Source organism: Cupressus sempervirens, chromosome 11, assembly GCF_028749045.1.
Source record: "Cupressus sempervirens isolate cs-2001-9-10 chromosome 11, ASM2874904v1, whole genome shotgun sequence".
Lineage (NCBI taxonomy): Eukaryota > Viridiplantae > Streptophyta > Pinopsida > Cupressales > Cupressaceae > Cupressus > Cupressus sempervirens.
This window is the reverse complement of record NC_143128.1, coordinates 446,792,417-446,808,829: the sequence shown is the minus strand read 5'-3', so window position 1 is coordinate 446,808,829 and position 16,413 is coordinate 446,792,417. Positions and strand designations below refer to the sequence as shown.

At 38.4% G+C, this 16,413-nt stretch overlaps 1 protein-coding gene across 2 annotated transcripts in view; it reads right to left on the bottom strand.

Annotated features, from left to right (window-relative positions):
* LOC149530341 (Polyketide synthase, enoylreductase family protein) overlaps positions 1-16,413 on the bottom strand; it is a 65,097-nt gene that overhangs the window by 41,833 nt on the left and 6,851 nt on the right. For both annotated transcript variants that reach the window (XM_089808900.1, XM_089808899.1), the window contains exon 2: positions 7,221-7,318. In XM_089808900.1, coding sequence (XP_089665026.1) covers positions 7,221-7,318 — 98 coding nt within the window. The remainder of the gene's footprint in view (positions 1-7,220; positions 7,319-16,413) is intronic.

The following is a 16,413-nucleotide window of genomic DNA, read 5'->3' as shown; positions in this document are numbered from 1 at the left end:
TATTTGGTCATTAAGGAAGGGATCACGAGCTACCTCATCACAGTCAAATGAATCTAGATTGATGGGAAATATTATTGTAAGAAGAGTAGCTGATACTTCCCATCTACAAGCTGCACATATGAATGTAGGGACATCTCAGTTTGTTTTGGCCACTGCAGAGAAAGGGGAAAAAACAATGTTTGAGCTGCAAAGTAAATATGAGAGTGTTTTGGAGGCCTATAATAAAGAAGTTCAAAAGAGAATCGAACTTGAGAATCTTCTTGATGGTGACTTCCCTTGATCATTTATTTGACATTCCTCTTAGCGACACCTTCCTGCCATCCATCTTGAATGAAAAGTCCATCCTCTTGAAACTTTGGGTGTACTAGTGAAGGGTCTCCATCCACTGGATGCCCAATATAATATCAGTATCAACCAAATCTATGACAAATAAATCATCTGTCAAGGTAAAGTTTCCCATGGAAATTTTTAGTCGTGGAATCACATGAGTGCAAGGTAACAAGGTTCCTCCAGCAACCTTAACCTCAAATCCTCCATGCTCTACTGCATGCAAGCCCTTCCTTACTAGTGACCAAAGATGAATTCATGAAATTGAGTGTGGCGCCACTATCAATCATAATTGTGACTCGTTTCCCGTGAGGTGTGCCACGAACCCTGAAGATACTACTTCTACCCATTGTAGTGAGGTAGCAATGGAATCCCCTTTTTGTATCAGAGCATTTATTCTCTCTTGTTGGTTAATTGCTTCATCAGTCACTGTAGGTACCTGTCCTTCGTCGTCATTAAGAGACACCTCAATGTAATGAATCTTTCCCTTCCCAAGGCAGCGATGACCTAGTCCCCATGGTTCCTTGCATGTGAAACAGAGCTTTTTCCTCTGGAGCTCTTGTCCAGAGTCTTCATCCAACGGAGGTTTTTTCTGAATTGGCTCCTTGTCTTAGTCTTATTGTGGGGATGGTGTTGGCATAGCTGCGTGAGTCTTGGAGGAAGATGCGGCCATGTCACGCACCTTTTTAATAGCTTCGTTGAGTGCGCACAAGTTGAACCCTTTGATCTAGCCTCTCAAAGGCTCTCTCAGCCCATCCATGAATAACACGATTCGACGTCTTTCAAAGATGTCTATAACTAGTACTAACAACCTTTGGAACTCAGTGATGTAATTGGCTACCATACCTATTTGCTTTAGCTGAGCTAGATCTTTGAAGTTTAGTTCAAGGTCCTTCCCATCAAAACGGTCAATGAGTCTCTTAGTGAATTCAATGTAAGAGGTTACTTGGTCGTGGCCGAGAGTGACCAATCCATGGTGCCACCACTCTTGCGCCACTCCTTCCAGATGGAGCATTGCGCACTTGATTGCTTCCTCTTCGGGCATCGGGTTGAGTTGGAAATAGGTGTCTACCTTCAGTACCCATGTCTGTGCAGTGATGGCTCTAGATCCATCAAATGGTGATAAGTTTACTTTTCTAATTTTTCTCTTGAGATCATCATTAAAATAACCACGATTTCCCCCACCTGAATATCTCATTCTTAGATCAACATAGTCTCTGTTAGATATATCACCTTCCATATTCGCGTTCCTCCAATCTTCCTGAAGTTTTTTTTGTGTTTCCTAAAAAGTGGGCTCTCTTTCTTTGTGTGGTGCTTCCATCCTTGGAAGGAAGATGGGTATCAAGGGTCGAGAGCGAGAGGTTTTAGAGTTTGTTCTTCTCATAACAGAGTTGTCACTATGCCCATTTTGTTCTCCTGTTGTCTTTCCCTCGGCCAATTTTTGTAGTGTTTCCTGCATAAGCCTTTGAGTTTGGTTGATCTGCATTTGGTTTATGCTGAGCTCCCTTTAAAGATTCATGAGTTCTGTCATAGGATCCTAAGAATCTGCCATTCTACCAACAAGATTATTTTGCTTTCTCCTTTGGGTATAAACTTGCATTCACTTCCACAAGTTGGCAGAATCATTGGCTCTGATACCATTGTAATGTTCCTTTCCAGCAATGACCAAGAGTGTCCTTCCTGTGTGTCAAAAGGCACCTTTGGAATCAACTTTTGCTACACCGGGAGGCACTTTCCAATGTTTGTACGATTCAGGGAGGGTAGTGGTCATATAGTTGTAACCAAACAAGACCGTACGGTTGTGAATTGTAAGTCGTACAATATCAACTAGCATGGGTTGTACGGTTAGGGTGCAAGTCATACAATGTAGCAAGGTAGGGGGTTGGGTTGGCGACTGTATGGTGGTGACTAGGAGGTTGTACGATATGTGGAGATGACAAGGTTGTGCGGTAGTGCTTAGGGGTTGTACAGTGGTGAAGGGAAGATGTCGTGCAGTGATGGAGATGTACAGTGAGGTGTAAGAGGTCATACGGTGACAAAAGTGATGCAATACAGTGTTGTTTCTCCGATTCACTATTGCTAAGACCTCCAAAATGGAATTGACAACTTGAAGGAAAATGTAAAGAAGACACAAAAGTATATTGAGATAGTAACATATAGATATATTCCAGACAAAAATGGTTTTCCAGATTTGTCAGGTCTGAAGCAAAGAAATACAATGAATGGAATAGAGTGAGGGTTGATTCCCACCGAAACCGCAAGAGCCAAGTAGGGAAGATCTCTCACTTCTGAAATGGCAAACAATATAAAACTCCAACAAGAATTCGCATACAATAAAGTAATCCAAATCGCATACCTAGTACTACCTACATGTCATGCTTAAATACCCTTCGAAGAAACTTCCCAACAGTTTACAAAGATAGCCGACAACCCTACGTACGAAAAATAATTAAATAAAAATGGGTCAGAGATATACTAAATCAATCGGCCCATAAACAAAGGTTTGATTAAATATTTATTTTATGACGGGAACATTACATAGGGTAAGATTATCTATGTGTTTATTGGGAAGTGGCTTACAAAGGGGGTCAGAGCCCTAATGTGGTTGCCTGGGGAACTCTTTATAAGTAGTGTTAATAAGTGATAACATGATCATTAATGGAGTTTTAAATGAATTAACAAGATGTCATTTTGATACCTCGTCCATGCCTTGAGTGCTAGTATAGACTAGGATGGGAGTAGAGAGGATACATGGTTGCGACCTTGCTTCATCAGTATGCATTGTCTATATGAAAGGATATTGATGCCACATACAGTCACTAGGCGGCCGGGGTCCAAGAGGCTACTAGGGTAACCTTAGAGTTGACTCATGTGATGACAATTTGCCCATATACATATTAGATTTCCTACACATCTTGTTGCCTCTGGGATTAGATGTTACCACATGTACATAGTACCCTTGTCATAGACTACCTTCAAGATCTTGATACTTAGATTCTCGTTGTGATCTTGGATTGTTACCCGTTTGGGACTTGAGATTATCTCCTCTGCACGGTAGGAGTGGGGCCACTTAGGTTCCACACAGTCGGTAGGTAGTGATTCTTTACCATTGAGGCCCATCAGTTGGACACCGTTGTTAGACATATCATTCAGGCAATTGTTCCATTCTTTCTACCTGATGACTATGTTGGATGATCACACATAGTATGTTGTTCTTCAAATATTGAGATCCATACCCTACGACATGTGTTGTGGATGAGTATGCACCACTATGTACTTGTATGTTTTTTTATGAGCTTTACTTATGTGGTTAATATGATGGCATGGTTATGATTAATAGTTAAACATAGACCTAATTAACTTTCACATGTGATTCAATGTTATGGAACCCTTGAGGAATGCAACTCTTATTGCTTTACTTATATGTGATGTGTATATGATGTTAATTGCTTACGCATTGTTCTCTTACATGTTTTACTCTTGCAAAAAAAATTGTTGAGCAAACTTAGTATCTTTTAGGTTAGTTCCTCTTGGGTTCTCTAGCAAGGCGTTACAACTCCCCAAATTGATCTCCCTTAGATGTCCTTAAATGAAATATTCTCCCCTTCATATCTTTGAACCATACTTCCTTGACTCAGACTTGGCTATGACTCAATAAGGTGGACCCAACTTGTGACTCGGCAACGACTAGGCTATGACTCCATAAAATGAAAAAACCCTTGAAATTTAGAGATTTTTAACGATTTAAAAATTGTTTCATACACCCGTTATTGAATGAAACTTAAAGACACTATAACATCATCAAATAGGAGCTAATTTGATCACATACATCTATCACATAGGAACAAAAATAAATTGTAAAGAAAATAGAAAACATAGATATGCAGAATTATATATATTGCCAAATCAAAATCTATACAAAATCCATGAAATCCATGGCATCAAATGTTCTCAAACATATGCGTAAACAAAAACAAGTCTATAGCTCAAGCTCTAGCTCAGTCTCAACCTCACAGTAGTATGTTTGCCTCCTATAAAGGCATCTAAGGTAGATCTTGGATGACTGACAAGCCATAGTCTCTGTTTGTGAGGTGCCACTTTGATCAATGCCAGCTACGAGGGAGCTTGATCATGCTCTATCCTCCTCTGCCATAACTACAACCTCAACCTCTTTGTCTGCTTGGTCAACCCACTCATGGTCCTCAATGAAGACAAGATCGGTAGACTCAGTGAGTCACTCGAACTCTAGATCAATCTCAGCTAGAGTGGTCCAAGAGGATTCAATGTCCAAAATCTGTCTTGTTCCAAGACAAAGGTTATACAGAACAAAGACAAGATCATTCAACCTCTCCATAGTCAATCTATTATGCCTCTACAAAGTTTAACACTTACCTCTTTCCAATGAGTGGAGAAGTCGTGGACTAGTCGCTACGGACTCCTTGATGCTCTCAATGCAAACCTATGGCCTCGCCAATGTGATTTGTGGACTCTTTGATGCTCTTCTTCCCTATTGGTTGCAAACTTATTGCCTCTTTTTTTTCTTCCTCTCTCACTTTTCCTCTCTTTTTCTTAACAAGCAAATAGAATGTCTTTTCGGGAAAAATAGAAAACATATATTAAGAAAAATCGGCAAACATTTTATTTTGTTAATGTTTTTTGGCAAGTGCAAACCAGACTGTTGTGGCACAGGTCATGGCCTATGAGTCACCGGGTCATGGCACCAGGTCATGTAGACTCAGTGGGCACTCCACGGCCCACAACTCGTCACTACTCACACAACTCACAATGAGTTATGAATAACTGCTTTGAACATAAAGGAGAGACACACCTCTTCATCATGTCTACCCTTTGCAATGGTCACAACCTTTCATAATTACCCCCCATAGAAAGAGTCACAACCCTTCATCATTTATGCCCTTTGAGAGAGTCACAACCTTTCATAATTACCCACCCTTTGGAAAAGTCACAAACCCTCATCATTTCTGCCCTTTGAGAAAGTTACAGCCAAACATAACTACCACCCTTTCAAAGAGTCACAACCCTTCATCATTGTTGCCCTTTGAAAGTCACTTCCTTATTTTCTTCCCATTCTTTTCTTCTAGTAATCCTTATTTCATATGCTCCCTTCTTTCTTCATTCCTCCATATCCCCTTTCTAATGAAGTGTTTCTCTTCCCCCTTTTGTATCTCATGTTTGAGGGAGTCATAACTTTTCATCTTATAACTTCTGACCATTCCTTGAACTTAACTAAATTCAATTATGTTATGTTTTAACTTTATTCTTTTATATTTTTATTTAAATTTGATTTTTATTCATTTATATTTTGATTTTATTATTAAATTTAAATCCTACTTAAAAAAGGGGATATTACAGGCAAGAGCCTACAACACAACGGTATATTGTGAGCCTCTTATAAGGGAGGTCTTGAGTTCGAATCTACTCGAGGTTAATAAATAATAATAATTAATCACAACACAATAATTATAGTGAATCTTGGCATCGGCCTCTTACTGATCCAAAAAAAAGGGATATTACACTAACACATGCAATTTCATTCTATTTCATCTTATTAATATTTGCAAAAGAAAATTGTAAACCTACTGATTTCTTCTTCTATGTTAAAATCAGCATTTGTAAGGTCTAGGAAAAGTAGCAACAAGAAAGACACAACATAAAAGCATCAGACACAAATGACTTCAGGAGAAAGGCTCGCTATAATTTTTGTGAGCTTCTTGTGACAAAATTATCAATAGATTAAAATAGCACCTTGTTTGGATACCAAAACATGATGTTAGCACATGTGATGATGGACCCAAAGCATTTGTGCGAGAGATCCGTGACTCAATTGTTTGTTTTGATATTGAAAAACTGGACAAAGGAAGGACATAGTAAGCAATGGCAGCAGTGACGAGTGCCAATACCAATCATCTCCAAGTTCATTTGTTACCCCACAAGATCATCATCCACTTTCCTCTACTAGAGAATCCATAGAGTTGTATCCTACTTTCTCTGTATCACAAACCTTTGAGAAAAAAAGTAAGATACATAATCTCAGCATCATAAATGTTATAGACATGATGGTTTTTACGAGCACACTATCCTGTTGACATCGTTGGGAAGTGCACTAGAGATGTCAACATTGTTTATGACTACACTAACCACTGTCTAAGATTATGATTCCAAACTCAAGCTCTGAAATGAAGAAATTGAGAATTTGAACTTTAAACTGGATGTGAGGACTCAAGATGGTAGTTAGGGTCTACATGGCCTAAATTGCAGCAGAAAACCTTATGTAGAATTGCACTAGGGAAGGCCAGACAACCATAACTATCACAGGAAAAAAATCATCACTGAGCAAATATGATTAAAACTGTACTAGCATCAGTTGATTATGGATTAAGAATAAATAGAGACCACGTGTGCATAAGAGTTCGTGTCAATGAGCTTTGCAGATTGACCTCGGTGCCTAGAGAATTCGCTGGCTCTACCTAGAAGGAAATGTATTGACATATAATTGTAAGTGGCATACAGTGACCTATGTTTTCACTAAACACAATTGGCTGCCCTTATTGAATTAAAAATTTATCTCACTGACAGTCAGACCCTCTTGCCAAATCAGTTATAGTGAAGAACAAAATACAGCAATGCACAAAGGCAAAGCAATTTCACCTCAACTAGCATAGTACACCTCTCACATCTCTGATTGCAAGAAAATCAATAGCTCAATGAAATCAAGTTTGAAGAATCATCAAAAATGAATCTACAATGCACATATTGATAATGAACAAGGAAACCATACCACACAGGAAGAAAAATGAACCCATTAAGCTCGTATTACTGTATGAAAAATACAATTCTAATATTTTATTAGATAAGCTTAGTATTGATAAAACCTTCTATTCTATTGATGTCTGATGGATTAATAGGAGCAGCAAGCATCTTTACACACACTTCATTCTCCTTAAGATCGCTTACAGGAAGTTCAACCAACCTGCAACAATTGCAATTCAGTTTTCTTATTTTCAGGACAAGAAATCAACTTCAAGGAATTAAAACAATCTACAACCATTAGAATGCATTTTGCATATATTTGGGGCAAAAAATAAAATCCAACAATATGCTATACAATACAGGATACTCTGTATTTGTTTCTTATTCTTACAAATTAAAAAACAGTCACCACTGGTCTCTGAAACATCAAATATTCATACGCTTATCTCAGAGGTTTCCGAAGTTATCATCAATATCTACTTTCTCTCATTAGCTAATATGATAACTGTTAGTCCAGCTCAAAAACACAAGTTCTTGGTGAACAGAATAAAATAGCAACTTAGTACTCAGATGATACAATAATTCAAGTTTAGAACATATAAAATTTCTGCTGCTAGCTTAAAGGTTTAGAAATAGATTTGCTAATATAATTCGTAATTACTATTTCAATGGAAAAATAATAATCTTTCAAACATGGTCAGTATTTGCCTTTTAACTAACAACAAAAAAGCTGAAAGGCAAATGCTACAATTATAGATGTAAAGCATTGAGCCAAGTAAAGAGATGCTCTTCCGATATATCTTGCTCATTATTCCTGTTGGGCTAACTTTCATGCAACATCTCTGGGATGATTTAAATATCTAGGATTTTGTATGTTGACAGTAATCACTTGGAAAATGGTACTACACAACCATACAGAATGTTCAATCTCAGGGGGTGTCTCTACAACAGAGATGAATCAACATTAAGAAGAAGAATAGTAATCAGATCACTTGTGTATAGTCAGTACAGCTCAATTGAGTTCATTCCTCAAAGAATTGCAGTTTAGAGGATAAGGACAAGATCTAAGACAATAGGCATGGATATCTTATAAGAGGATATTTGAAAAAATTTAAAACCATCAAATGCTCTTCCATTTTTAGACTTTCTCCAGCATTAAATTTCAAATAACTTGGAATATATGCATTTAAAAAAACATGGATTTTAATCTTTAGCCACTCTTGCATAAAATAGGTTATCACCAATTAGATGTATTAGTCTTATAGCTAGGATCAATAGCTATCATTAAGTTGTTCATAAATGCATGAAAATAAGGTATTTCAAGCAATACCTCCTCTACATAATGATCCGCCAGAGGACTTACACTGAGGGGAAATATTTCCACAAATCTATAACTTCAGCTAGTCCTAAACTATTCTGTCTGATTATAAACTTTATCGTGATTGGCCCTATCATAGTCAAGGTTGATTTTTCTTTTTCATATAGTCCTCATTCTTTTAATACTGTCTGCTTTAAAAACCTATAGGCCAAATTAATTTACAAAATGGCAAAAACCTAAGTAAGTTCCACCGTTTCTAATTTACAATAGGCAGTTATAAAGGAGGCGCACATTTTTAACGGGCCAGACAACATGTTTTCTCCTCCAAGCACACAATTCAGTGGTTTAACCCTAACTAACTTGTATCATATAACAAAAAATTACACTATGTTTCAGTTTTGGGTGAATTGCTCAAGTTTATTGTACAGGGCAGTGTATGTGTACTTGAATAGCTACACGACGCACCTGCAACTTACATTTGGAAATTTGGACAACTTCAGTGAATCCCTTCTTTTATATGTCTCCCATGTAGCTATTACCAAGTATGCCTTGCTTTAGCATTCAATTTAAAATTTTGAGAATTTTATATGGTTGTTTATAGAGCTTTCTTTTCTTTGACTTTATGATATTTGAATTTTTAAATGTTAGGGTTCTGATTCAGTAAATTAGTTGTAGTTTTACTTTTTATTTATTTTAATTTAATTGTTACATTAAAAAAATTATACTTAAAATTAAGATTTAATATTTATAATTTGTTCATTTTTAATTGTAATTGTAAATTATTTGACTATAAATTCTAGTCATTACTTTTATGTAAGTTTTTTAAATTTTTTAATGTATAATATTTTATTTAAGCAGATTATAGAATATGCATACATTTAACATTTCCAAAGTACCCGTCTCCTGTTTTTATAAAATGGTGTAACGACACATGTACCCATCTCTCAAACCAATATCAATACCAATCTCCTAGAACTATTAGTTTCGTACTTAAAAAAGAGATATCAAACAGTAGGGCTTGAAATATCCAAGAGACACTTATGTCAAAAGAGAAATCAAGATTCAAGCATAGAATTGGAGGTTTTTGATATGAATGATTGTAGTTTGATAAATAAAACATATCGGGTAGTTTGATAAATAAAATATATAGGGCCAATCATATCCAAGTTGAGAGGGTGACCAACATCAGCTAATTGTACTATTTCCTGTAGGAAAGAAAGATAGGATGTGTTCCAATTTTCTATCAATCTTCTTGCACATCTTCTGTAAGAGTATATTGATTGAATTGTTGAAGCATTTGTTTGTTGTATCTTAATATTTAAAAAGCTTTGCCTCTCCCATATTCTCACACCTAAAGGATAAGTCTATGCTCCAATGGTCAACTTCGTGGGCTAAAGGAACAAGGTGGCTCCTATGCCAATCATTTACACATTCCCAATTAGTTATCTAGACCATAGTTGAAAATATCACTATCGATGTTGTTATATGGAGCCTAATCAAACTTAGAGGTTACTTTTTTCCCACTTTTATCGGCGTAGTTTCCCCCCATAGTTTTTTCAACGAGGGTTTGGGAGCAACACCCCTTGCGAGGTCCAAAGGGTTGTATCGAGAGCCAATGCCCCACAACAAAGCTCAATGTACTTTTATTATTGTACCAAGGCATTGGGATATATTTTTCTATTGATCGAAATATTCTAACCGAATCTTTGTAACCAACATAAGTCTTGTTAAAATGGCTTAGAGTTAGGGCTTCTCATATGAGAATTTGGTGGCTTCTTACAGCAATATTTCGATGCAAGCGATTGTAGATAGGAATTAGTTTGATTTAATGGATAATAATATTGGACACTTTGTTTGGTGGATGTAGCCTGAGATTGGGTGAACCGCACTAAATCTTTGTGTCTTCTTGTTCCATTTTTCTGTGTTTTTATTCCTCTACTTTATTAGATAAATCTGCATTTAACTAACAGATATCTATCTATCTAGCCCTAACAATAGGCAACTTATCACCAAGGGCAAAATAATTAGCGAAAATCAGGGATTAATTGACAACTTATCAACTAAAACATTAGCAACTAAAACAATTGCTTAAATTTAAATAGAAATGATTTTTATTTTTTTGGCAAAATTCGATGAGGAGATGCATCTAATGAGTTAGTAAATGAGTAAACAAACCAAACATGCTAAGCCTAAATTTATTAAATGCAAATAGACTACAAATGGCATCCTCGTGAAATGTTGATGGTTGGTAGCAATAGCTTGATAATCTAAACTATGAAGCAAACTAAAACTAGCAAATTGGTTTTGTAAAACTGTAAATAAATACAAGTACAACATCAAAATAGTCTACATCTTCCTCTTCCCCTTCCCATCAGCTCTAATAAAAATACTGGAAGAGTAGAGGGTCTAGTCCTCTACACAAATGGTTGCAACTCGACCTCAATCTTAGATGTAGATGGTGTTGGCACTAGCAATGACTCCTCATCATCCTCAACCTCCTCATCCTCCTGAATGTCATCCAACCCCACTGTGAATCCGCCCTACTCCATAGCCTACATCTCCAAATCATAGATCTCATTATCTTCAAACAATGGAAGTTGCTCTTGTGCTGTCCAATCACACTAAGGATCCATATCATCCAAATCAAGTGGGCCAGCTAGTGTTTTCTCTATCTTCCTTGTGCGCAATTGAAGGTTATATTGCACAAAGACAAGGTCATGCTAGGGTTTCAAAATCAAGGCTGTATATGCAACGTCACTCCAATTTTTCAGAATCAAGGCTGTATATGCAACGTCACTCCAATTTTTCAGAATCAAGGTTGTATATTGCTCTATTTTATTGTTTCATAATGACACACTTACGTTTAGCACTTATTCTTATCATCCAGTCTATCCAGATTAATTCTTCTCACACACACTTTCATTCTATGAATGAACATAATATATAGAAGTTGTGGATGCAATTGTTTTCAACTATCTCTAAAACTTCCTCCACACATAACTCCAGGAACATATTAAGTAGTCAAATAAAAGAAATTGCCGCCTTAACAAATGCACTTTGACGTGGCGAAGGATATGTTGTTTCAAACTAAACACACCAATTATCCGCTTAAGACAATCGGGCATATATTGATTATGTTTGTAATATAACATGCTTGACCGCTACCGATAAATTATTAGGACCTATTTGGGTGCTTTCCTGCCCGTAACACTTTATTAAAAACACATCATTGTTAAACGTATACACTTGATAACTCAAAATGTGATGCCACATCTCTGCTAAACAACAAGAAAAGTTCTCCTGGATTTCGAACAAAACACTTTACCTTATAAGCAAAATAACCAATGTCTCCAAGGCACCTATAACAATATACCATATCGATCCAAATCACCTATTGACAAGAAAGAATCGGTAGAACAAATATTATTAACGCATGTGTTTTCCCTTGCTCGATCTCTAAGCTTGGTGAATATCATGAAACTATTACAATAATAGATAAGATGTCTATTATTAGTTAATGGTTATCTTGTAAATATCTTAAGCTTTAGTTTGCTTTCGTTTTTTGCTTTCTCTGGAATAGAATGTTTCTATTCTTTACGATCATTTCATAAGGAAACATCGTCTTATTCTTTTGTATAAATTGACCTTTCGGTCTCTGTTAATTATAAGCAAGTATTTACCAATTACCTTGTAATATAGTATCAGAGCAAGGTTGAATTTTTTTTTGAAAATAATAATTTCTTATTGAAATTATCTGAACCTTATTTTCGAAATTATTCATTCTCTAAATTATTCAAGCTCGAATCTGCAAAAAATGCGACTTCAGCTTGCTCGCATCTGTTATGTTTTGCTCGTTTTTGACTGGAAATCGCGAGCCGTGTTTTGCAGTCTTTTTTTCCTGAATCTGCAACAAAAAATGTGTCTGTAACACCATTTTTTGGTTCGAAATCCTCATCTCTACTGCTCTATCAGTCCATCAGTCCCTATTCTGAAAAGAAAAGTCTGATTTTCACAGAAAATCGACATTTTTCTGCAAATCCGACCTTCAAATCCGCCGACTAGGGTTTTGCTCGAAATCCTAATTTTTTGGGGTCGAAAAAATATTTTGTTTGCAGATTCTTTGTGGGTTTTTCGAGAGCTCAACTGGGTTGTCGTCCATTTTCTCTGGGTGCCTCAATTTTTGTGCCTCGATTTTCGAACCAGCAGATCCAGAAAACGACAACAGATTCCTTCTGCGTTTTTCGAGCTCTCTTCTGGGTCATTCTCTGATTCTTCTGGGTCATCCGTATTTTTGCCTCGAAGAACGTGCCTTCACAAATTTTCACAATTTTCATTGAAAAACGTGCCATGGCATCTCTGACAAATATTTTGCTCGAACATAATTCCAAATTCAATGGTCGCAATTATGGAACCTAGAAGCAGCGCATCATCGCAATCTTCGAATATCGCAACACCACTCAACTTGTTCTGAGTGTTACGCAGCGTCCGACTTCTCCGGGTCCTGATCAAGATACGATCTGAACAATCGAGAGGTAGTAATGCTTCTCAAACTATCCGTAGCTGATGACCAGCTTTCTCAGATTCCATTCGGCAAGACAGCGGCCGAAATCTGGACACATCTAAAAGGTCTTCATGAGACTTCCGACAAGAGCAGAGCCTTCTTTCTGAAAAACACTCTGTTTTCTATTGTCATGGATGAGCGCACCTCACTCCAGGCACACCTGAATCGGATTCAGGAAATCCGTGATCAGTTACTTGCCATCGGTCGCAAGATGGAGGAAGAGGATATTGTGGTAATCACTCTTCGGAGTTTACTAAAATCCTATTAGCATTTTATCGAGACTCTCAACATCACATCTACTGGTGTTGATCTAAAGTTCATTGATCTCTGCACCCTGCTGCTTCAGCAAGATCGGTGGAAACAACAGTTTGGTAGCAGGTCCAGTTCCACCTCCACTGAGCAAGCCTTTGCTGCGAAATCCTTTCAGAAGGATAAGGGCAAATTTCAGCAACCATCTCAGCAGAAGTCTTCTACTCCAGCATCCGATGGTACCAGAAAGAAGAACATTCAATGCAACTACTACCACAAGTATGGTCACATGAAGGTTGAATGTTGGAAACGCTTAGCTGCCCAGTCTAAGCAATCAGGTTCGCAACCCAAAGCGAACAGTGCAGAGCACACTGAGCAGGCGGAAGCTGCCTTGTACGCCTTCATGGCTAAAAGACTCGCAGATCATGTGCAGTCATCTGCCTGGTACATTGATTCAAGTGCCTCTCGACATTTCACTCACTGCAGAGACTGGTTTACTGACTACCAGCCTTATTCAGATTCTGTTATCTTTGGTGGTGGAGAAGAGTACACGGTTGTTGGTAAAGGCAACATTCAAATTCAGTCTGTTGGGAGGAAGCTCATATTCCTTGATGTGTACTACGTTCCAGGGATGGAACTAAATCTACTTTCGGTCAGTCAGTTGTTGCGACATTCTCCACACTTGGCAGTCACTTTCAGTTCACATCAGTGCATCATCATTGATCGGGCGACTAAGTCTACTGTTGCAGTTGGTCTTGAGGATCATGGTCTTTTCAGACTTATTGATTCTAGTGATTCTCGGGACTTAGCTATGGCTGCTCGGTGATCTTCCATCAACACACTTTGGCATCAGCGGTATGGGCACTTAAATGTGCATTATCTCTCACAACTTGCTCGGGATGAGCTTGTTCTTGGTTTGCCAGAGATTCAAACCCAACACCTTGGAGTTTGTGATGCATGTCAGGCTGGGAAGCAACATCGCACACCTTTCCCCAGTGGTGATTCTTGGCGAGCTTCTCAAGTACTTCAGCTTGTTCATGCTGATATCTGCGGCCCTATGGTCACTCCTTCTGTTCTTGGGTACAGGTATTTTTTGTTGTTTGTAGATGATTTCAGTAGAAAAATGTGGGTTTATTTTCTTAAAAAGAAATCCGATGCATTTACTGTATTTCAGAAGTTTAAACCCTTGGTTGAAAATGAGTTTGGGAAATCTATTATTACTCTTAGATCAGACAATGGGGGAGAATTTTGTTCTAATGTTTTCTCCAGCTTCTTGGATACACATGGCATCCAACACCAGTTCACCACACCCCACACGCCACAACAGAACAGTGTAGTTGAACGTCGAAATAGGACAACCACCGAGATGGCTCGTTCCATGCTTGAACACAGACATGTTCCGAAGCGTTTTTGGGCAGAAGCAGTTAACACTACAATTTATCTATTGAACCGGTCACCCACAGTGGCGGTCAAAGGTAAAACTCCGGAAGAGGCCTGGTCAGGTCGCAAGCCTAGAATCAGTCACCTGAAGGTTTTTGGCTCTCTTGCTTTTGTTTGGATCCCTGATGCTTCACGCACCAAGTTAGATGCCAAAAGTCAGAAACTGATGCTTGTTGGATATAGCAGTCTTCACAAAGCCTACTGCCTTATTGATGTTGAGACATCTATCTCATATACAGCCGCGATGTAGTCTTTGATGAGCAGCGAGGACCATTCATGCCTGTTTCTCCTGTTCCTGATCCAGCAGACCAGCCTATGCAGGCTCATGATTTGGGAGTTCGGTTTCCATTAGGTCCACCTAATGGGAGGGCTCCAGTAGCTCTTGTAGCTCCAATCATGCTAGTGATACTTGTACAAACACCTTCGGCTTCTCCTACAGGATCACCTCATTTTGAAGATGCTTCACCTGAGTTTGATCCAGATTCTTCTGATGAGGATCCTGCTGATCAAGCATCTCCTAGTACTACTGTTGGTCATTCTCCTCTCCGACCTAAGTGGTGGGCTAAGACACTTGTTGATCTTCATGATGATGAGCTCATTGATGGGAGAACTGCTCGGAAAAAGAGCAAAACTACAGATTCTGTTAACTTTGCTCTTATGGCCAACATTCACAGTGTGTTTGAACCTCAAACATATTCCGAGGCTAAAGGAATTCCAGAGTGGGAACAGGCCATGACATCTGAACACCAGAGCCTGCTGAAGAACAACACTTGGGTCCTTTCCGATCTTCCACCAGGGAAGAAACCCACTGGCTACAAATGGGTCTACAAAATCAAATACAAATCAGATGGTACTTTGGATAAGTACAAAGCTCGTTTAGTGGCAAAGGGCTTTTCTCAGCGTTAGGGCATTGATTATGAGGAGACCTTTGCTCCTACTGCAAAGATGAGCACCATCAGATTAGTCCTAGCCATGGCAGCACAGTTTGGCTGGAAGGTCCATCGGATGGACGTAAAGAGTGCTTTCCTAAATGGTGATCTCCATGTAGAGGTCTACATGATGCAGCCTCCTGGTTTCAAAGTTGCTGGTAAAGACCATCAGGTTCTTAGATTGGTAAAAGCTGTCTATGGTTTGAAGCAGGCCCCTCGGGCATGGTACATCAAGATTGATACGTATCTCAGTGATCAAGGCTTCAAGAGGAGTTCTTCAGACTCAAATCTGTATATCAAGACTACTGACAATGACATCATCCTTCTGGTTATCTATGTGGATGATCTGATCATCACTGGCAGTTCAGCATCTTTGATTCAGGGAATCAAACAACACTTATGCCAATCTTTTGATATGACTGACCTTGGCCTCATTCATTATTGCTTAGGTGTTGAAGTTTGGCAACAGTCTTCTGGTATATTCATCTCTCAGTCCAAATATGCCAGGGCCCTGTTAGACAAATTCCGAATGCAAGATTGCAAACCTGCATCTACATCTATGGAGAAAGGTCTCAAGTTATCAGCCAAGTCTGATTCTCCTTCCGTTGATGATACTACGTATAGACAACTAGTAGGCAGCCTCATCTACCTATCTGCTACTAGGCCTGATATCAGCTTCGCAGTCAACTATACTTCACGCTTTATGACAGCTCCTAAGGTTGGTCATTGGATAGCAACAAAGCGTGTGCTTCGTTATGTGAAGGGCACTTCTGATTATGGACTTCTGTATTCTCGGAGTTCTAATCCTAAACTCAGTG